Source organism: Acomys russatus, chromosome 6 (genome assembly GCF_903995435.1).
Source record: "Acomys russatus chromosome 6, mAcoRus1.1, whole genome shotgun sequence".
NCBI lineage: Eukaryota > Metazoa > Chordata > Mammalia > Rodentia > Muridae > Acomys > Acomys russatus.
Genome location: NC_067142.1, coordinates 51,611,525 through 51,632,922, shown reverse-complemented (window position 1 = coordinate 51,632,922; position 21,398 = coordinate 51,611,525). Strand labels below are relative to the sequence as shown.

The window sequence follows — 21,398 nt, the reverse complement described above, 5'->3', positions numbered from 1 at the left end:
AGCAAGGAAAATCACTGTGCTTCTGAAAGTATTTGCCCCAGGAAGCCTGAGCCTTAATAGCTGTTCTGACTCTGTCTAACCTGGGAGGAGGGGTGTACACTCCGATGTGTGCAAAGGGAAGGGGGTCGAATGAGGGTCCTCACTTATCAACCTAGAGGCTTTATTGATAAAACAAGGGAGGTGGGTTGTTAGGGGTTTCTCTCCCTCAGAGGTTCTGAGAGCTTCTTTGGGTATAGCTGCCCCTCTACCCTACCCTCCCAGCCCTGTGAATAGTCTTTTGGCCCTGCCCCCATGACCAGAGCACCACATTGCATGTTGCTTACAAGTTTCATTCCTGGTCACAGGACTGAAGTCTTGTTCAGGTCATAATTCCCAGGATGCTATAATCATACTGGAGAAAATAGTGGGATGAAAACAATGGAGTCCAGGGCGAGGACCGTGGCGTGGGAATGCCGTGGGTTGCACTTAATACACTCTGTCATCCTTGTGACTCTAAACACCTGCCTTTCTTGTCTCTTCCACAGGGACTCACTCGCTGAGATATTTTCGTTTGGCTGTTTCGGAACCTGGCCCAAGGGTTCCCGAATTTATCTCTGTTGGGTATGTGGACTCACACCCCATCACCACATATGACAGTGTCACTCGACAGAAGGAGCCAAGGGCCCCATGGATGGCGGAGAACCTGGCACCTGATCACTGGGAGAGGTACACGCAGCTGCTGAGGGGCTGGCAGCAGACATTCAAGGTGGAGCTAAGGCACTTGCAGAGGCACTACAACCACTCAGGTGTGACTGCAGCAGAGATGAGCACGCTCTCTCGCTGCCTACGCCCCAGAAGAGAGGCCCTGGGCTGCCTATGGCCAGTGTCACCAGTTGCTCATATTCTCTGTGGCCTTTGGCAAAACTTAGAAGATCATGCAGCTAGAGTCCAGTGTCCACCATCTCCTCTGTGACTCTTCCACACTGTCCTTCTATGAAAACCCTTTATCCCTTGTCCCCATATTCCTGTCCCATTGGCGTCCAGCAATCTTCTCTTTTCTCGTTTTAAATTTGCCTAACTTGGGACTCATTTTCTGATGGCTGGGCTTCATGATTTGCTTATTTCTGCATAGAGATTTACTATATTAATTGTCCCAGAGATATTTCTGGCTCCTGCATATCTCTTGCTCCTACACGGCACTCAGAATAGCTATGAAATTTATCAATGAATCATCCTAAAGAGAGGATAATTTCCCCAAGGCAAGTATCAATGTGATCCTTTGGCAAGCAGTAAGTACCCCACCAATGTCTGTTAGCGAGTGGGTCTGCAAAACAGGAACCTTCCGGAACTCGAATATACAGGCCTATGTGGCGGTGTCTTCCAAGGCAAAAAGTAGTTCCAATCGTGCTCTCGTTGCATCACTGGAGAAAGCCCCTCTGTCCCTGACTTCGCCCATCGTTCTGTGGCTTGCGTGTGTTTCAGGGCTTCACACGTACCAGAGAATGATTGGCTGTGAGTTGCTGGAAGATGGCAGCACCACAGGGTTTCTCCAATATGCATATGACGGACGAGATTTCATCAGCTTCAATAAAGACAGCCTCTCCTGGGTGGCTATAGATAACGTGGCTCACATCATCAAGAGGGCATGGGAGGCCAATCTGCATGAGTTGCAATACCAAAAGAACTGGCTGGAAGAAGAATGTGTTGCCTGGCTGAAGAGGTTCTTGGAGTATGGGAAAGCTACCCTAGAAAGAACAGGTAAAGAGAAGGGTACAGCACCTTGTTCTTACATCCCCTAGAAAAACCGTGTGGGTGTCTGACTTCCTCTTCTGCAGGTGACATTCACCCTGGGATGAAACGCATCTCTTGGTTGGACTGTTCTGACCTGTAACCTCCCAAGAGAACTCTCATTAGTTATATTTTTAGCAGCATCTTGACAAGCCTGAGCAGCTCCACTTGCCTTGACAGAATGTAGTGCCTCCAAGGGCACCTCTATCAGGAGAAGTGTTCCATCTCCTGTCAGTGAGAGGCTGGGAAAAGCTTTCGGAAGTGGAGCAGTTGTTGCAGATTATTTAAGAACAAGGGTTCACACGATCTCAGTGTGTGTGAAAAGCTGGCCTTATGAAGAAGAGCCTGGGGAAGACAAGGTTTTTCCTTACTTGGGGATTAACACTATAATTCTTCTGGGTACAGAGTTTATCTTCTGCCATAAATGCACGACCCCACTGATCAACTTGAGCAGAATGCAGAAGTCTCCTGTTTGATCGATGATGATTCAAAATGTTTCAGGAAATCCCGGAACACTATAGACTTTTCCTCATGAGAGTAAGGTCCAGTCTGGGGGACTTTCCAGAGCTGTGGCAGGCCCGGCGTGGAGAGGAGGGGTGTGGACTGTGTTTATAAACATGTGCCACCCTGCTGGGTGGTGGTGGCGCCTTAATTCCCAGCACTTGGGAGGCAGAGACAGGCAGATTTCTGTGAGTTCAAGGCCAGCCTGGTCTACAGAGTGTGTTCCAGGACAGCCAGGGCCAGACAGAGAAACCATGACTCAAAAAACAAAACGAAACAAACAAACAAAATAAACATGTGTTGTCCCCCTAAAACTATGGGCTTTGGAGGCAGACAATTAGAGCCTGACATTGGCTTCCCTCTCTACAAGCAGAACAACTGTCGTAGGCTCAATGGTTGCAGTTAACAAGCCTGTTTCAAACAGGTTCAAGTGCATCCTATTTGAAAGCACATCCTATTTGATGGTGATGGGGTAGCTGAAGCTAAGAGCACCAGCCTCACATCCTGGTGTCTTCTTCATTTCACAAGACAGGCTACAGTCTCTGAGTACTTGCTGCCTAAATAAGCAGACCAAAGGGGAGCTGTGAGTGGGCCGAGTTAGATCGCATGTGGCCTTTTTAGCTAATCATTGTGACCATCAGAAAAAGCTTCAGAGTTTAACAGTGGGACACAAAGTTCTGGCAAGAACTCATGGCACACACAGCCAAAATGCTCTCATTGGGGAGATTTAACCCTGGGCTCCTTTACGAGGGGTCCAGTGGGAATACCAGTAAGGGAGGGAGAAGTGTCTGGAACAGTGCAATGTGGATGCACTGGCATGATCAAAAAAGCTAGGAGAGGGGGCATGGCCAGCAGAGCCCTGTACGAGGCAGCGTGCTGAAAGGGGATCTTCGAGGTGAGAGGCGTGACTGTGGAGGAATGTGGCGCGAGCAGGCCTGTGGGTGTGTTAAGATCGGCACTTCATCAGCTCACTGCTCTCTGCTGAGGCTGTCCAGCTGGACACCGGGAGCGGAGAAGTTCTAGAGCTACAGTGTGAAGACCTAGACAGATCGCAGAAGGTCAGAGAGTGGAGACAGAGGGAGGGGGGGGGGGTGGGAGCTAACAATGAGACATTAACTGGTACGCACCAAGTGATGGTTGAAGAGGAATTAAAAGTGAGTACTTCATAAGGAGCCCCTGTTACAGAGGGCTGGAGTAATGTTTGGCAGGGGAAGGAGCCTCTCCTATCAGGAAAAAGCAATGTTTCTGGAAGGTAGGCCAGCAAAGCTGCAGTCTCGAGTGAAATAATACAGCCCTACCTGCTTCAAAGAAGGGCGTGAAGATAATAAAGACGAAGATGCTGGCTAAGCCTCAGGGCTCTGCTTCCACATTGAATGTTCTGGTCGCCCGACTTGAGAACGTATGGCAGCTTTGGATCTGGTCAAATTCTACGGCCGATCTCGGCCACCCTTAGTCACTAAGATGCTTTAGGCCAAGTCTCAGCGGATAGGAAAAAGGAAAGTAGGAGTTTACATTTCTGATTTGCGTATGCTTGCGCTGTGTTGGTGGTTTTTCTCATCTCTAAGACAGAATGCCTGGAACTTAACTTACTTAAACGGAGAGAAAGACTGTTCACAATGTCAGAGGTTTGGGTCCATCCTGGTGGGAGGGGTGAGGTGAGACGGTTTTATGTCACAGTGGGCAGGAAGCAGGAGCCTGGGCCAAGATGCAGCCCCCAGGGATTCCCCACAGGGACTTGCTTCCTTTAGCTAGACTCCATCTCCTAGAGTTCTCAAAACCTCCTAAGATAACAGCCACAGCTAGACAGCACGAGTTTAACACATGAGCCTGTGAGGGACATTTTATCTTCAAAGCACATCAATAGCATCTGCCCCAAGTCACCTGGCCTGTTGCTCTTCCTGAATACAGTACTGGCCAAAGGTAGGCGACCCCAAGCAGAGCTGCTAAGGATTGAGAGGTGGAGGCTACTAGCTCACTCTGTTGATTCTGCCTGGTGTGAAATCGCTTGGCATCAGCCAGGAGGAACCTGGGCCATGTGGGAAGTTGGACTTGTGTGTGTAGTCAGTTCTCATTCCCTGTCTTGAGTGTCAGTGGTGTCAGCCTTTTGGTCAAAACCCTTGTCTTGGAAGGTAGATTCATTTCTTACAGACATAGTAAAAAAAAAAAAAAAAAAAAAAAAAAGAAAAAAAAAAAAGGAAAAAATTCCTCTTGGCAATGTTTTATTTTGAATGTTAGAAAGTCTTTTCCTATAACTAAATTCCATGCCTCAGGTAAAAGACAAGGAAGGTATGTCTGTGATGGAGGCTCTTTCCTGTATCTACAATGTGACACAGTAATGTAGAGATGAGGAAGTTAAGTGTCTCGGATGAGTAGGAAGGTCCTTCATATAGGGCACTTGGTTTTAATTTGCCTTTATGACTAGTTTCAGCTGGAAAGGTTAAAATAACACTGTTGGAATATGAACCTATTCAGTCACTTGGAAGCAGTGAATAATCCCAGGCTGGGCATAGTGGTACATAGTTGTAATCCTGACATTCAAGAGGCTGAGGTAGGGGAAGTTCCAGGCCACCCTGGGGCATGAGATGCTATCTCCCCCCTCTCTCCCTCCCTCATCTGTGTTAAAGCCCTTCTGTACTGTTAATTTCTGTAGCTTCTTTGAGGGCACAAGGACTACGTCATGTGTTTGTATCTGATTACAACCATCAGAATACCAATGTGGTAGCATGGGGCAATCCAGAGTCCCCATTGACCTGAGATGGCTGTGTGTTTTTTTTGTTGTCACTAAAAGCAGAATTGAGATCTATTTTGTTCTAATCTCCAATCTCTTGGTGAATTACTTATCAAGAACAATCACTTACACATGTCATGACTTTCTTTTCCTTGACACATAAGGGTATTTCAAAGATGAACAGTAAATAATTTCAACATACTCTCCACATACTTGATGCTATAGGCCTTTTCTTCCCTGAGGGCAAGATGTGGCTCAGCTCCATCTGTCTCCTTGCCTATCCCATAGCAGGAAGTCTACAGATCCAGGTTTGTTGCTGATGAATCTGGTTTCTGGTCTGTTCTCAGTTTTTGGTATGCCTTGCCGCAAAGAAAATCACCCGGGGAATCTGGCTCTGCGTTTGAACACAGTATGCTCCCAAGGCTCTCCCACTCACCTGCGGCTTCTTCTCTCTAGAGCCTCCAGTGGTAAGAACAAGCCGAAAGGAAACTTTCCCAGGAGTTATGACTCTCTTCTGCAGAGCTCATGGCTTCTACCCACCAGAAATTTCCATGACGTGGATGAAAAACGGGGAAGATATTTTCCAAGAAGTGGATCATGGAGGCCTGCTTCCCAGTGGGGATGGGACCTATCAAATGTGGGTGTCTGTTGATCTGGATCCTCAGAGCAAAGATGTCTATTCTTGTCATGTGGAGCACTGTGGCCACCAAATGGTTCTTGAGGCCCCTCAGGGTGAGTAGTGGGGGCAGGCATGTGGCTATCTAGGGGGTGAGACTGAGGAAAGAGGCAGGAAGCTGTGAAGCCTGCAAGAGGAGGAGGCTGGGTCACTGGAGGCTTCACCAGGTGGGTGGTACAACGGCAAAGCCCTTTGTTTGCTTCTTTGATGGCTTGTCTTTGCAGATAGAGTTTCTCTGTGTGGCCCTGGCTGTCCTGGAACTCGCTTTGCAGACCAAGCTGGCCTGGAACTCAGAGATCCACCTGCCTTAGCCTCCTGAGTGCTGGGATTAAAGGCATAGGCCACTACGCCTGGCTTCAATTTTTATTTTTAATTTTAAAAGTGTTTTTTAATTTTATGTTTATGTTGTTTTGACCGCATGTATGGCTGTGAACCACATGTGTATAATGCCAACAATGGCCAGAAGGGGAGCACCGAATCCCTGGATAGATGGTTGTGAGCCACCACGTGTGCTGGCAATCCAACCTAGAACCTCTGTGCTCTTAACTGCTGAGCCATCTCTCCAGCCCCAAGATTTATTTTATTATTTTTGTTTGTGTGTATATATGTATGTATGTACGGGTATGTGTGTAGGAATGCAGGTGCCAAGTGAGTTTAGAAGAGGCAACAGATCCCTTGGAGCTGGAATTACAGATGGTTATGAACTATCCCAAATAGGTGCTGGAAACTTAACTCAGGTCCTCTCTCTGTGAGAGCAGTAAGTGCTCTTAATGGCTGAGCTCCAGCACTGGTTCTCTTGTTTATTTGTTTTGTTTTTTGTTTTTTCCAGACAGGGATTCTCTGTGTAGCGTTGGCTGGCCTTGAACTCACAGTGATCCACCTGCCTCTGCCTCCCGAGTGCTGGGATTAACGGTGTGCACCACCACCGCCCGGCCAATAGTTCTTTTTAATCACTGTTTCCCACAGTGTTTGGTTTCCACACTCTTCTATACTCTTAGGAATTACTAAGGACCTCAAATAGCTGTCACTTGTGTATGTCAGTTGCTATTTATTCTATTATGTATTACATTAAAAAAAAAAAAAAAAGCCAGGTAAATGCCTTTAATCCCAGCATTCGGAAGGCAGAGTCAGATAGAGCTGGGTGGTGGTGGCGTACACCTCTAATCCCAGCATTGAGGTGCAAGGCAGAGGCAGGTTGATCTCTGAGTTTGAGGCCAGCCTGATCTACAAAGTGAGTTTCAAGGCAGCTGGGGCTACACAGAGAAATCCTGTCTCAGAAAAAAAACAAACAACAAATGGAAGGTCTTTGTCATTCATTTACAGAATCAGCAAATGTTCTTCTAGTGGTGAGCACCATCTCTGGGACCATAGTCCTCACCATTGTCCTGGCTGGGGTTGCTGTCCTGACCTGGAGAAGGTGGTCACAAGGTGAGGGGGGTGAAGGCCTCTGGGGGAGCTGCTGCTGGTGTCTCCTTGCTGCAGCTCCTGAGACTTCTGTTCACTGGATCTGCCACTTGAGTTCCATTTAGAAATGGGTTGACCCTCGTGTTGAAATCACAGGAGGGCCTGGGACAACTTTCATCCTCCATAGAGAAAACACCTGTTTGTTTTCTCATTTTCCCATTCTTCTACCCCAATTATGTGGAAGTCTTCTTCTTGCAAAATTCATTTCTCAGAACATGAACTGTTCAAAAGTAGATACCTTTGGAAAGTAGGACGGGAGGTAAGGAAAGCAGGAAGGAGAAACAACAGATACCCTTTTGATGGCATAGCTAATTAAATGTGTCCTGTCTGTTGTATACATCTGTTTATTAAACATGTATGTTTATGTCTATTGTGTTTTAAGCACCACACTATACTGGCTCATGGGAAACAGCCATGAAAAAGACAGGCAAGACCCCACGTCATAAAGCTGATGGCATAGTCCTGAAAGGTCATTTTCCATCTCTGGTTTACTAGTTACTATCAATGAAACCTAGGCCAGGGCTCATAAGCCAAGTGGGTAGGAGCTTGCCTTTCCTTGTTGACTTGAACACAGTCCAGGGGATACTGTATGTGTGTGGTATTAGGTACTAGTCAGAGCAGTCCATTTGTTAGAAAATTAACCTAGCTAGTAGGTGACTAATGTTTCCACTATAAATATGAATCCTAAGACATTTAACACATGCATCTCTTTCTTTCTTTCTTTTTGTTTTATTCTGTTGTTTTTGTTTTTCGAGGCAGGGTTCTCTGTAGCTGCCCTGGACTCACTTTGTAGACCAGGCTGGCCTTAAACTCTTAGAGATCAGCCTGCTTCCGCTTCCCCAGTGCCGGGATTATAGGCATGCGCCACCACACCCAGCTCTGCTACATGCATCAGAAGAAGAAAGTACCTGCCTTTTAATTTTCTAGAGTTTGTAAATTTTGAGCTAAAATTTGTCAAGTTCTAAGAGAATCTTGAGAAAGCAGGCTAAAACTGTCACTGGCGGCTTCTAAATTTTGCTGAATATTGAATAATTTTTGAGCTGTGAGGAAACACACAAAACTAAAAACTTCTTTTCCTTTCAGAACAAAAAGAAGTCTACCAACCTACACAAGTCAATGAGTGAAGCTCTCCCTCGTAGGAGCCCTAATCTCTGCTTTCTCAGGCCACGCGTCTCAGCCACATTCCTGACAGGATTGGGGGGAATTGTAGAACTGAACACTTGTGACCGGAAGATAGGAACTACACATTTTTCTTTGTTCTTTGGCTCCAGAAAAGCTGTTACCTTTCAGACTCTTGATGGACTCCTGTCACAGTCAGTCTCATTACCCAATACTTCCCAACATTGTATTTCTCAGTGGTGATTTCCAAGCAGATTATAGAGTCTCGGGGATTCAAGAAATGATGTCATCCAAGCAGGAGGTGTCTATAATGTCAAAGACTTGCGCACCCAGTTTTCACTTGACATCATGTGAGGGTTCCGCCATTCTACCACCGAACAGCCTTTCTTCTTCTTCTTCTTCTTCTTCTTCTTCTTCTTCTTCTTCTTCTTCTTCTTCTTCTTCTTCTTCTTCTTCTTCTTCTTCATCTTCCTCATGAGAATGTTTACCATGTAAAAACCTTGACCATCATAGCTATATCATGACTGAGAATCTATAAGTTGGGTTGGACCAACCCATGAAAACAGCCTTTGAATGGACAAGTTTCTACAACAGCCTTTGAGTGTACTGGTCACTATACACGTATCATGACCCAAGAGGCAACAGAGGTACCCTGTTCATGGTGGCTCTGCCAGATAGCTTGGAAGCGTGTCTGGAGAGATCTATGGCTTCCTTCACTCTTATTGTTTCTATGAGAAATCAGAACAAAAGTTTATCAAGCTGAGTATAATAGGACTCCAATAAACCCAGTACTCAGGAAGCTGAGGCAGGTGGATTGTAAGTTTGGACTAGCTTAAGCTATATAATAAACCCCTATCTAAAACAAGCCAAAGCAACAATAACAGCAAAGCCCTTAAAAGAACCAAAACTATAATTACCAGACTTATTATCACCTCCAGTGGGACTGCAGAGACCTAGACTCACCTGCACTATTTGAATGTGAAAATAATCGTATTTGGCTGGAGATGACCCAGTGGGTGAAGATGCCTGCTGCCAAGCGTGTGGACCTGAGGACAGTTGTCAGGACCTTCACCGTGAAAGGGAGGAGAAGTAACTCCTGAAGCCGTCCTCAGTCCTCTGTACGAGTGTCATGAAATAAAACACACTAAATAAATGATGCTGGAGACTGAACTGGTACAGAAAAGACTGAAGTTAGAATCGAACCTTTGGGGGGCCTACGGTGTAGTTCAGTGGTAGAGAGTTTGCTTAGCATGTATGAAGCCCTGAGGTCAGTGTTCGGTACTGCAAACACACACACACACACACACACACACACACACACACCACTACTAATACAACAAACAAACAAAAACTAAAACTTCGGTAAACTGAGTGATGGTGGCCCACACCTTTAATCCCAGCACTCAGGAAGGCAGAGGCAGGCAGATCTCTGTGCGTTTGAGGCCAGCCTGGTCTACAAAGCGAGTCCAGGACAGCCAGGCCTAAAACAGAGAGATCCAGTCTCAGAAAAAAAACAAACAACCAACTTTGGATCTTTTTCCAGTAAGTGGTTCTAAATTATATTGCTTCTTAATACTTTTAGACCAGTCATTTAATTAACTCGCATTTACTGATTATAGATGTTCAGATAACCACGGTCTATGGACAATGAGGTACCATAATCTAAGTGTTAGAGAGAACTGCACTATCACTTCAGTTATGCTTAGGCTTCGCGTTTTCTTTGTGAATATTTTAGCTCAAGAGCACTACATGAAGAACCCGGCTGACCGGTTTGGCCTTAAACTCTGCTACATCTATTATCTGCTTTCTTTTTAGCATGTACAGACCAAGGTTTTGCTCATAAAATGGCAAATGGAGCAGGTAAGGGGAAGAGCGGTTTGGAGAGCAGTGTGGGGGCTGGGCGTGATGCTCAGTTGCTAGATTACTTGCTTAGCATTCGGAAGCCCCAGGTTCAGTTTCTAGGGCAACATAAAACTGGTCTACAGAGTCAGTTCCAGGACAGACAAGGCTACACAGAGAAACCCCGTCTCAGAAAAGAAAAGGAAAACAAACCCAAAAATCAAAACACAAACAAAAACTAAACATGACAACACATGCCTGTAATCCCAGCACCTGGGAGATGGAGGCAGGAGGATCAGGAGTTCAAAGTCAACCTCAGCACTGCAGAGAATTTGAAGTCAGCCTGAGATACATGAGACCCTATTAAAAAAAAAAAAGATGCTAATAAAATAACCATGTTCAGGATTTCTTCCCTTATCGCTGAGGAATTGCTGGTTTTTCTTCTTCTCTCTGTTTTTGGATAGAGAGAAGAGCATTTTGCTTCATGTCATGAGGTCCATTAGTTTGGTTCTTTTCTGGCAGGCTCCCACAAGGCAGTTATATTTTGGTCACCCTGGTCTGAGGTCGTATGTGCAGGTCAGGTGTCCCCATGAGGGAATCAGATGGATGCGTCAAGAAGAATGCCAAATGCCAATGCATTCAGTTACTAGCAGCAGCACAGCTGCCAAATGGGTCAGGGACAGTTTCAACTGGACAGCACGTCTTTCAGTGGGAGGATTCACGTGAGAGCAAGCAACTCACAGAAAGGGGGTTGCTGACACCAGACACAGGGACATAGTCTTCTACCCCCTACTTTTTTTTTTTTTTCTTGTAACAATATATTAATTCACAGACTGTTTTCTTGGGAGAAGGGGCTTGTCTCGAGCCACAAACAGTGGAAAGGAACATGGGTTGTCTGTCTCCAACCTGGGTCTTTTCCCACTTACTTGCCAGCACTGCAGTCCTGGTCCTTCCAAAGCGCCTGTCCTCAAATGCCTGCCCTCACTGAACCTCTATCTCTCTATAAAATATCTGCATCTCCTTTCATTTTGGGCTCCTTTTTTCACTATCCACCTAGCTTCTGTAATTATCCCGAACCCCACAGGCTAAGTAACTAATCCCCAAACTAAATGACTAAAACAGTAATCGTTTCCTGTATCTTTCATAGCCTCTATGGGGCAGGAATTTGGGTAGAAATTGAATAGGCAATGCTGGCTTGTAGTCTTTCATGAAACTGCAGACTATCAGCAGCTGGAAGTAAACAGTGAAGGGCTAGAGAAACTGTGGGTACAATGTAGGTTGCCTGTCTCTTAGCCAAGCCAAGTTCCTCATCCTTAGGGAGGCTAGCATGGGGATTCTCTGCTGGCTCTCTATGCAGGGTTAGTTCAGCCTTCCTCACAATATGGTAGCCTTGGAGCAATCAGATTCCACAGGGGGTAGCCAACTTCCCCTCATCTGGTATTACTTTTGCCATACTCTTAGTTTGTCAAAAAAGTAACTAAAGCCTGCTCAGTTTCAAGGGCAAGCAACATAGACCTTGACACTCTGTAGGGGGATTGCCAAAGTACCACTGGGAAGAGAGTATGTAGATAGGAGGGGCTATTTGCCTAGCAGGCTTAGCTATAGAAACCCCAAGGCTTCTGCTGCCTTCTCCATCTTTGTCTTTCAGCATGAAGTCAAGTTCTAATGGAGGCGAGATGGTGATCCCTTTCACTGGCTTAAATAAATGAGCTGGGTTCTTAGGCAGTACCTTGGGTATAAGGTTTATGGAAAGAGCATAGGTGCCCTGTACCAAGGGACCATCTTGAGCTTTCATTGTGGTCTCCTTTGTTGAGTTCCCCTCTTCTTCCCACAGCAGGCAGTGCTGAGGGGAAATGCAACCACATATGTACACAAGTAGCTTCTCACATAAAGAGAGAAGCTGTCTATATGCGCTGCTAACATTTCTGTTATAGGTCTTTTTTGTTTTGTTTTGTTTTTGGAGACAAGGTTTCTCTGTGTAGCCTTGGCTGTCCTGGACTCACTTTGTAGACCAGGCTGGCCTCGAACTCACAGCAATTCTCCTGTCTCTGCCTCCCAAGTGCTGGGATTAAAGGGTTACGCCACCACTGCCCGGCTTGTTGTAGGTCTTATTTGAGTTAAAACACAAACCTTTGCCCTGTTTTTCAGTTTCTGTCTTGTGAATCAGCAGAGCCACAGCTAACCTATAAAGAACAGTTGTTGCCAAGACACTGTGTAAACGTCTTAGTTAGGGTTTCTATTGCTATGATGAAACGCCAGACTAAACACAACTTGAGGAGGAAAGGGTTTATTTGGCTTACACTTCCACATCATAATCCATCACTGAAGAAAGTCAGGACAGGAACTCAAACAGGGCAGGAACCTGGAGGCAAGAGCTGATGCAGTGACCATGGAGGGTGCTGCTTCCTGCCTTGCTCCTCATGGCTCACTCAGCCTGCTTTCTTATAGAACCCAGAACGACCAGCCCAGGGGTGGTCCCACCCACAATGGGCTGGGCCCTCCTACTTCTATCACCAATTAAGAAAATGCCCCACAGGTAGGATCTTATGGAGGCATTTTCTCAGTGGAGGCTCTATCCATTTAGATGATTCTAGCCTGTGTCCACTTGACATAAAACTAGCCAGACATGTCACATGGCTTGGCCAGTAAACTACAGAGTGGACTTTGACCCTACTTGCCCTTTTGGTGGGGGACCTCTGTGCAAGCTGCACTTTACACACCAACTCACTGTACCATTAGAAAAGAAATAGACTCAACGTGGAAGTAATTGGCTTTATTTGGAAGAGAGAAGTGATGGAATACAAAGGTCAGTCTCCTCGACAGGCGAGAAGTAGATGCTCTGCTTAGTTCACCCAGTTAAAATTATCCCAATCATTTTACATAATCACAGTGTTTGTTTGTAACAACCTATTTTTAAAATCTTTATATAACACTTCACGGTTGGCTTCCATGATGCCTTGTATGTAGTAGAAAGTTGGTAAATACTTCTTGGATGAGTCAGTACAGCATTTTAATTAGCTAGTCTTCATGGACGGATGCAAAAGAACAGTGTCATCTTACAGCTGAAGTCATAGAGGAGAAATAGCCTTTCTTGAGACAGGGTTTCTCTGTGTAGCCTTGGTTGCTCTGGACTTTCTTTGTAGACCAGGCTGGCCTCGAACTCCTGAGTGCTGGGATTAAAGGTGTGTCGTCTGAATTCTTATTGGATCTCAGCAGCATTAACATTTTCAAAAATTACATTCATTAATTTTTATCTGCGTGGGGATGAGGCACATGCGTGACACGGTCCATGGGATGGTGTGTGCCATGGTGCACGTGTGGAAGGCTAAAGCCAACTGAAAAGAAGTTGGTTCGGTCCTCTTGGCCATCTAGAACAAACTCAGGTTGTTAGGCTTGGTGGCGAGCGCCTTCACTGGGCGAATCATCTTGCAAGCTCGACAACACTTTAGTTTGATAACTAATGCCACCCTCCCCTCTCCTCCTCCAGATTGTAGGATGTATCCCAGGCTTGCTCCTCGTGTCTCAGCTTCTGGTCTGGTCTGGTTGGCTTTTCTACTACAGCTCCAGTCTTATCTAGACTTCTCCCTGTCTGTGAGATTAGATCCCAAAGATTCCACCAACATTCACCCTCCCCCACTGTAAACAAATTAAAGCAAGGACAGGACACAATTCACTGCTTCTTACATGAAGCATTCTCTCTCTCTCTCTCTCTCTCTCTCTCTCTCTCTCTTTCTCTCTCTCTGAGACAGGCTTACGTCTAGGCTGCCTCAAACTTGCAATATCCTCAGGTATGTGTTATCAAGTCCAATAAGGAATAAAGTTCCCACTCCCCTTTTCTCTGACACAGGGTCTCATGTAGGCCAGGCTGAATGCCTGGGCTTTCTGAGACACTGTTCTTGAAAACTATAAGAGGCGCTTGACCAGACTCAGAAGGACAAATATCCCATATTTTCTCTCGTATGCAAAATTAGCTATGTACACAAATATAAAGGAAAAGGGAGAAAGTAGAAGGGAGGCTGTGAGGGAGAGAAAGAGATCTAAAGGGAGGAGGAAAGAGTAGCAACAAGAGAGGGTAGTGAGGAGGATGAAAGACAATCTGTTGTACATTTCTCTTGTAGGTAGAATCCAGATTTATGAGTTTGTGGGGGCGGGAGCGGGGGCGGGGGCCGAGGCGGGTGTGGTTGTGTGTACCTGAGATGGAACTTGGAGCCGCAAATATGTTAAGCAAGGGCTCTACCATTGAGCTATATGCTCAGGCAGAAAACTTTCATCTCCCTGTCCCCCCTCCCCCCATGTGTTATTGGGGATTGGATTTAGGACCTCAAGCGTGCCAGGCCAAGTATATGAGGTGCATGTGCCTAGGCAGAACATTTCAATTCTCATCAATGCCCGACTGGGAGGAAGCACACAGAAACTGTTCCTTAAAGATATTTGGTCTTTGTTGCTTTTTTCCTCTTCTCCTTCCTCCCACTCAGAGGTAACTGAACCCAGCAGGGGCCTCTGCGTGTGTCCCTTGTGGGGGCTGGGTGTGAGAGAATGTTTGGGGCCAGAAGGTTCTGAGTCTTGGCGCTTGAGGGACTGAGTGACAGAGTGGCAGCTGGAAGGCTGCGCTGGCCTGGAGCCCCTGGCAAGGAGAGGCTGGGTCTGAGGCAAGTGTGATGGCAGCAGCCAGACCTCCGAGATGCAAGAGAGGTGAGAGAGTGAGCAAGGGAGGGAGAAAACACAGTTTCTGAGACCAAGCTCGCCTACAGAAAATACAGTCAAGGGGGAGGGGTGGTCTACGGAATGATATCAGAGCCACCAAAATGGGAAAGGAAGTGTTAGCCAAGGGGAAATAGGCAAGCTGAGGCGCTCTTTGTCCTGTCTCCTTCTTGGGTATCGGGGCAGATGCTATGGTTACCGGAAGTGAGTAAAAACTCGTGGTTGTTTTTTCTGGTTCTCTCCTTTTTCCCTGCGCAACACCACAGTAGCATACATAGAGAATTCCAGGAACACTAAGAAGAAACATGCTGTAAGAAGTGACGATTCTCGGAAATTTTACGGGGTTGTAATAATAAAATGTAATCATTTGAAGTCGCATCTGCTGCTGAAACACAGCCCTCTCCTGTGCTTTAAACTACCTTAAGCACACGCTCTGCTCCTTACTCATAAGACAGCTATGGATACATAAATGTGTATCACCCACAACAGGAAGTTGTTCAACCAGACAAGCCCGCCCCGCCCCCTAGGCTGAATACAAGGGTTGCGTATCGCCCTACTTAAAAAAAAAAAAAAAAAAAACTAATGGAATTAGTAATTTCTCCCTGTGGATCCCCAAAAAGGAAAAACCAGATGCTTTAATCTAATTTTGGCCTTTCCAAGAGAAACTGAAATCAAATATCAAAGGTTTGTAAACTAGCTGTTTAGCTGGGCGTGGTGGTGCACACTTTTGATTCCATCACTGGGGAAGCAGAGGCAGGTGAATTTCTGTGAGCTCCAAAGCCTGTTCTCTAGATCAAGTTCCAGGAAGATGGGTTCCTACCACAAGGAATTATGACTTTCTCTCTGGCACCACACATACTAAATCCCAAAGATTCAGAGAGACCACCAGCCCAACAGCGAAAGTAAGTAAAGCAAGCTTTTTTATTCATTACCCGAGCTCTCTCCACAAAAGCAGAGTTCAATAGCTCAGCTTTGGACACGAGGAAGACAAGGTTTTTATAGCTCAGGGGGAAGGATTTAGTGGGCAAATAGGTGGAGTTACATAAGCAAAACATAGTGAAGTGGGCAAGGTAGTCATAACAAGCTTGTGCAACAAAAGCAGGTCCAAAAGATGGTCATTATCAGCTGGTTGCAGTGACTCGCTCCTGTAATCCCAGCACTCAGGGAGGCAGAGGCAGGCAGATCTCTGTGAGTTTGAGGCCAGCCTGGTCTACAAAGCAAATCCAGGATAGCCAAGGCTACACAGAGAAAAACCAAAAAACAAAAACAAAAACAAAAACAAAAACAAAAACAAAAAAAAGAAAAGAAAAAAGAAAAAAAGAAAAAACAAAAAACAAAACAAAGATGTCCTTACAACTTTTTGAAACAAAGACATGGTTGTCAAGTTTCCTGAAACAGGCAGCACAGAATTGTCTGTCGTTAAAGTTACAGGTGGGGCAGAGCCCAATCCTTGAGAAACAGCAATTTAATCATTAGCAGGGATGAGCCTGGTTTTTCTTTACTATAAGATGGCTTTCAAGCCTAAGATGGAAGCAGGCTGGTTCATCAAATATATTTTCATTAAATCCACAAAGTTCGCTTACTCCAATTTCTTAATGTGGCAGAATTATTGATATGCAAATTAAGTTCTAATGGCCTCCATTAGTTCTAAGTCATTCATAAAATGTAGGTTCCATGAAGCCTAGAGCTCCAGTGTCTGGGACAGGAAAGGTACTGTACACAAATGCATATTGACAGTGAATTGCTGTAGAGCCCAACAGGAGCTAGACAACAGAGTATGGACCAAGAACACAGTGGGGATAAAAAGTTTATTCAAAGCCAAATATGAGTGGCTTTGACCCAGAAACATGGATCCGGTTGGATATTCAGTTTCACTCTTAAGGTGACTGTATGGATTTCTTATAGTCATGCAACAAAGCAACACCGTAAATCAATACATTTATCAAACACGTTGGAGGCTGCCAAGAAGCTGTAGGTGTCTGTTATCTGATGACATTCTTAGCCTGTGGGTAGGTGGAAAGTATTGGTCTGCTAAGAATACATTCCAGGGCCATCGAGATGGCCCGGTGGGTAAAGGGACTTCCCACCAAGTCTGACCCCAAGGACCCACATAGAGGAAGGAACAAACTGCCTCTCTCACGTTGTTCTCTATCCTCCCACATAGGCTGAGTGGCCTGCACACAGGCACACACAAATAAATAGTAATAAATAAAAGCAACTTAAGAAGAAGAAGAAGAACAAGAAGAAGAACAAGAAGAAGGACTACAATCTGAAAGTGTTATCTGGTAGTTAAAAAAAAAAAAGTATAAGGTTAGTACAGGGAAGGGGGTCAGGGGTCAGTGCAGTAGACAGCTATTCAGAAGACTGTGAGGTTTGAATGAGAAATATACCCCTGAGGCCCATGTAGCTGTCAGCAGATGACACTGTCCCATTTTGCTGAAGTTACGTGTCTAGATGAGGTCACCCGTTTCTATGGTTTGAATGTTGTTTGTCCCCTAAAAGGCCTGTGTATTGGAACATAGTTCCCAGGTTGGCAGTATCAAAGAACTTAGGTCACATGGGATATGCTCGGTTGGTGGCATTTGGGGGAGGTTATGGAACTTTTGGGAGGTGCAGGGTTTTTTTTTGGGGGGGGAAGTATGCCACTGGGAGTGGTCTTTGAGGGTTTATAGCCTTGTTCCATTTCCTGCTTTCTCTCTGCTTCCTGTGTGTGGCCTAAATGTGATCAGCCAGCTTCCTGGTCTGGCCTCCTGCTACCATGGATTCCATGCCATCATGGTTTCTCCCAGGAACCATCGGCCAAATAAACTCTTTCTTCTTTACATTGTCTTTGGTCATGGTACTTCATTGCAGTAACAAAAACATAACTAATATAAAGACAGTCTTGGATCTAGAACTACAATACTCCAATTCTCCATACCCTGAAGTTTTAACCAGCTACTCTGCCCTGTGGAATCATTAGCATAGATGTGTCTTTTTATTCTGGGCACTTCGGTTCATAATGGAGAATAGAACCCAAAGGTGTTTTGAAAGCTAGTAAACCTAATAGTGACACAATGATAAATAGACTGAACTCACATAATAGAAAACAAGGTTTAGAAAAGGCACCTTTAATGAATTTCTATTTTTAATAGTAGCCCCTGGATTTTTGGTTAATAGAAAAAATACAACTCTGTGAGCTTTTGTGGTAATGGTAACAAACCACAGGCTGGTAGGAGTTCAGTGCACGTGAAATGGAAGGGCCCACCCTTAAATACGCTGTGAAGGAAAGGTGAAGGTGCAAAGAGCTGAGCCTCACTCCCTCCCTGCAGCAGCTGGACTGGCCTTCCAGGACCACAGGCAGCTGTGGTGGTGGCACGCTCTTGAGACTGTGAGTTTTGACTCTTTAGATTCCTCTTGTCCCCTCTACTTGCCTGATCTTCTGAGCTGACTGCTTTGTAGCTCCTGTTGTCTGACTCTTTGCTATTCTGCGTTGGTGTGTATGTTTCTGCACAGCTTATTAATATGACCAGAGTAGGAACTTCTTAAGCATGCCAATTGAATTCCATCCCTTTCTCTCTAAGTGTCAGGGTGAATTTAAGTGATATAGCTCCTCTGCATCTTGGTTTTATAAACCACAGTAGTCGGACAGTGTAATTCCCTTCGTGTATTCTGCAGAGATAGCTCGGGTTGCCTCACATAGTTATAGCTGCCTGTTACCCAGTGCTTATTCTAAACAAGGCACCTCCCACATTTATGGTCACTTCTTCCAGACAGCTTTGTCAGCAGATATCGTTGTCACATCCTGCTGAAGTTAAATTTCTTGACATGATCACGCATTTCTGTGGTTTGATGGATGATGGTTGTCTCTTAAAAGGCTCATGTATTAGGGATGTGGTCCCCAGGAAGGCAATTCCAAGAGGCTTAGGTCAAACAGAGCTGTGTCCTCAGAAGGGCTTAAGGCATGCAGTGCTGCTGGGGTCCTGGCTACACTCTCTGTGGCATATGTCCCCATAAAGACACCATAGGAGCTTCACAGAGCCACGTCATATCAGCAGCATGGCCTTGAACCCCTAGAACTTTTTTCCCCAAAGTAGCTTGCCAGCTGTCTATAGTACAGCACACATTGGATCCCAGCCCTTGGGCGGCAGAGGCAGGCAGGTCTCTGTGAGTTTGCGGTCAGACTGGTCTACATAGGAAGATATTGAGTTCTGGGCCGCCCAGGGCTACATAGTGAGACCGTGTGTGTGTGTGTGTGTGTGTGTGTGTGTGTGTGTGTGTGTGTGTGTGTGTGTGTAGCTTGCATTAGGTACTGTGTGATAACTATATGCTAGTAATGACAAATAGACTAATACACACAGTAAGTGGCAGAGCATGAACCAAACTCAACCTTATCTCCACAGACACTAACTATGCCTTCTCCAGAACATAACTCAGTAGGCACTCAAATGATGCTTGACCAAAATAATGAGTTTCCCACCCACTTAAAACTATGTCCTACCATGATCTTGGGGACAAAGGAATCCAAACATCTTCTCAGTGAGTGCGTCAGAAAAAGTAATAAAAATTTCTTGCAAATTTGTCAGAATTTTTTGTTCGGCTGCTGCTGCTGCTGATGATGATGATGATAGGACTTTAAAGTGCTGAATAAGGCTTAAGGGGTCAAATGAAGTGCCTGCACTTTTCTCTGGAAAAGTCATCGCAGCTCCCAGGTAAGATTCACTGCTTGTCCATTCTTGGCAGAGAGAGCTAATGATGCCTAAAGGGAAAAACGGAAAGCTTGTCACCTAGGAGAGGAGCTCACCTGGGACGGAGCTAAGGCTATGTGGGAACGTGTGGAGAGCTGCAGAACCTGCCAGGTAGCACGCAGTTCGACTCTCTCATTCAACAGGTGAGAAAATTTTTTGTTTTTTGAAACAAGGTTTCTCTGTGTAGCCTTGGCTATCCTGGATTCACTTTGTAGACCAGGCTGGCCTTGAACTCACAGCGATCCACCTGCCTCTGCCTCTTGAGTGCTGGGATTAAAGGCGTGCGCCACCATGCTCGGCCAGATAAGAAAGTTAAGGCCTGCAGAGAAGAAAATCATTGGCTGAAAGAAACACTGAAATCGATGACAAACTTCATTGTTCGATACACTTCCACATCAAACAGCTAAAACTGAAGGGAGGAATTCGCTGCCACAAAACTCATACCTGGAAATCTAAAAAGGTGCAGGCACTCTGCTGTCTGCTATCTATATAGTGAGCTCAAGGCCAGCATGGGCTACAGGACACCTCGTTTCCAAAACTGGGGAAGGGAGAAGTCACTTGTTTGGGGAATGCCTGGAGCTGTGGAAATTTTGAGGATGAAAAACCCAGAATGGTTAGTGCCTGGCTCTTGCTACTGCCTTTAATCATTTGAAGGTGTCTGCAGCCAAGGTGACTTGTCATCTAACCATGGGTCCAAAACCCCTCATTGCTGAGTAGAAGCTTGAGAGGATCTGAGCTTTAAGCCTTGTTTTCTCAGCAGGGCCTGCCTGTGTCCAGCCTAATGTACCTACCTGATGCTTCCTTCCTTCTTTCTTTTTTTTCTTTCCCTTTTTCCTTTTTTGAGACAGGGTTTCTCTGTGTAGCCCTGGCTGTCCTGGAACTCACTCTGTAGACCAGGCTGGCCTCCAACTCAAGAAGATCTGCCTTTCTGTGAGAGCTGGGATTAAAGCTGTGTGCCACCACCACCTAACTTAATGCTTCTTTCTTAATGGGACCATGCCAGTCAACTCAAAGAAGAGATTTTAGTTAACTGCCCGCTCCCTCAGGGGCAGTTCTTCATTGAATTTTTTCACATATATGGTTAGGTATTATGGCCAGAATTTGAGCTATGCTGGGCATAATCATGGTCGGCCTATCCTAATGCTTTTTCTCCCTCTTTTGTTTCCCCAACCCAGCTTTCCCCCAACTTGAAAGCTACCTGCTTTCAAGTTCATAAAGACACGGAGGGTACACTCCCAATCACAGATGGGCCTGCATTCTCTCCTTTTACTTTTTTTTTTTCCCCTTCAATCTCAGCAGTCTATGGGGTCCTTTGCCCCTTTCCTGACTTCTCCCTCTACCATTTACCCCTTCTCCCTGCTGTTACTTCAACCTCATGGAGTGAGATGGATTATGCCAAGAAAAGGCAGGGATCCTACAGATGGGAAGCCAAGGGTTTGACTCACACCTCCATCTACTGTCCCCACCATCCCCAGAGAGGGCGATGCATGTGTGTGCGAAGCATGCTAATGAGGATCCATGTAGAGGCCAAAGGTCAGCGATGTCAGGTGTCTTCCTTGACCGGTCTGCAGCTTGTATTTTGAGGCAGTGTTTCTCACTGAACCCCAAGCCCACCAATTTGGTCATGCCGGCTGTCCGACGAGCTCCGAGGATCTAACCTGTTTCTCCTCTGCAACTTGGAGTGAAAAGGTCTGTGCTTGGCTTTTGCATGGATGCTGGGAGTCCAGACATAGGCCCTTGTGCTGGCATGACAGGCATATTACCGACGAAAGCTCTATTTTAAGGTTGGTTTTGTTGTTGTTGTTGTTGGTGGTTTGTTTGTTTGTTTGTTTGTTTGTTTTAATTGTGGAAAACTCACCAACTTAACCATTTGTTT

The 21,398-nt window shown here is 45.6% G+C and overlaps 1 protein-coding gene across 3 annotated transcripts; it reads left to right on the top strand.

Annotated features, from left to right (window-relative positions):
* The first annotated feature begins 488 nt into the window (after nt 1-488).
* Nucleotides 489-8,448, top strand: LOC127190545 (major histocompatibility complex class I-related gene protein). 3 transcript variants are annotated; one of them, XM_051147609.1, is made up of 4 exons: nt 489-705; nt 1,462-1,737; nt 5,453-5,728; nt 8,220-8,448. In XM_051147609.1, exons 1-4 carry the CDS (start codon nt 603-605, stop codon nt 8,258-8,260), a joined length of 696 nt encoding a protein of 231 aa, XP_051003566.1. In that variant the 5' UTR covers nt 489-602; the 3' UTR covers nt 8,261-8,448. The 3 variants fall into 3 exon arrangements, with proteins under 3 accessions (XP_051003566.1, XP_051003568.1, XP_051003567.1); XM_051147611.1 differs by having other exon boundaries at nt 497-785; XM_051147610.1 differs by having other exon boundaries at nt 525-600.
* The last annotated feature ends 12,950 nt before the right edge of the window (nt 8,449-21,398 follow it).

Coding starts and splice junctions, on each gene's coding strand:
- LOC127190545 (XM_051147611.1), top strand. CDS start 671: ATGGCGGAGAACCTGGCACCTGATCACTGGGAGAGGTACACGCAGCTG. Junction 786..1,461: donor GAGGCACTACAACCACTCAG/GTGTGACTGCAG, acceptor CGTGTGTTTCAG/GGCTTCACACGTACCAGAGA. Junction 1,738..5,452: donor AGCTACCCTAGAAAGAACAG/GTAAAGAGAAGG, acceptor TCTTCTCTCTAG/AGCCTCCAGTGGTAAGAACA.